This window comes from Calidris pugnax, unplaced genomic scaffold (assembly GCF_001431845.1).
Source record: "Calidris pugnax isolate Ruff unplaced genomic scaffold, ASM143184v1 scaffold1382, whole genome shotgun sequence".
NCBI classification, from domain to species: Eukaryota; Metazoa; Chordata; class Aves; order Charadriiformes; family Scolopacidae; genus Calidris; species Calidris pugnax.
This window is the reverse complement of record NW_015091913.1, coordinates 1474-2554: the sequence shown is the minus strand read 5'-3', so window position 1 is coordinate 2554 and position 1081 is coordinate 1474. Positions and strand designations below refer to the sequence as shown.

At 59.2% G+C, this 1081-nt stretch overlaps 1 protein-coding gene across 1 annotated transcript; it reads right to left on the bottom strand.

Annotated features, from left to right (window-relative positions):
• Nucleotides 1-3: 3 nt before the first annotated feature.
• DSN1 (DSN1 homolog, MIS12 kinetochore complex component) lies at nucleotides 4-350 on the bottom strand (the record flags this gene model as incomplete). The annotated part of the gene is made up of 2 exons (XM_014962146.1): nucleotides 4-134; nucleotides 227-350. Coding segments are annotated over 2 exons (255 nt in total), but the record flags the coding sequence as incomplete, so codon positions are not given.
• Nucleotides 351-1081: the final 731 nt, after the last annotated feature.

Genomic DNA, 1081 nt, shown 5'->3' with positions numbered 1-1081 from the left:
AACCCCCCCCCCCTCCCTCCCCGGTTCCCGGTGGGCTCCGTCTCACCGAGCTGCTGCGAGAGGCGCTGTAAGAACCGCCGGCTGTCCTCGCTGAAAGCCTGCACCAGATTGGCCGCTTGTTGGAGCTCGTCGAGCTACCAAAAAACCCAAAAATGGTAAAAATAAAGTGAAAAATCCGGTTTAACCGGTTACCGGGAGGGGGGAGGGGGGTGTTTTGGCCGCTCACCGCCAGCTCCACCGAGCTCAGCGCCTCCCCCTGCGCCTCCAGGATGCGGCCGTAGTCGGGTTTGGTGCTGAGGAGCCCGGCCTGGGAGCTCGGGGGGGGGTCGGGGGGGGCGGGCACCGGTGACCTGGAACGGGAGGGAATGGCATGAACGGGATGGGAGGGGACGGGGACGGAACAGAACGGGATGGGACGGAATGGGATGGACAGGATGGAATGGAACGGGCTGGAATGGAATGGAACAGGATGGAACGGGACGGAATGGGACAGGATGGGACGGAACGGGACGGGACGGAACGGGACGGGACGGGATGGAACAGGATGGGATGGGATGGAACGGGACAGGACGGGATGGAACAGGATGGAATGGGACAGGATGGGATGGGATGGAACGGGACAGGATGGGATGGAACAGGATGGAATGGGACAAGATGGGATGGGATGGAATAGGATGGGACAGAACGGGATGGAACAGAATGGGATGGAACAGGACAGAACGGGATAGAACGGAACAGAACAGGATGGGACGGAACAGGACAGGACAGAATGGAACGGGATGGGACGGAACGGAACAGGATGGAACGGGACAGAATGGGATGGGATGGGATAGGATGGAATGGAACGAGACGGGACAGAATGAGATGGAATGGGACGGGACAGAATTGAATGGGATGGAACGGGATGGGATGGAACGGGATGGAACGGGATGGGATGGGATGGGATAGGATAGAATGGAACAGGATGGAACGGAATGGGATGGAATGGGATGGGACAGAATGGGATGCAATGGGACGGAATGGGATGGAACAGAATGGGACGGAACGGAACGGGATGGAATAGGATGGGAGGGAACGGGAT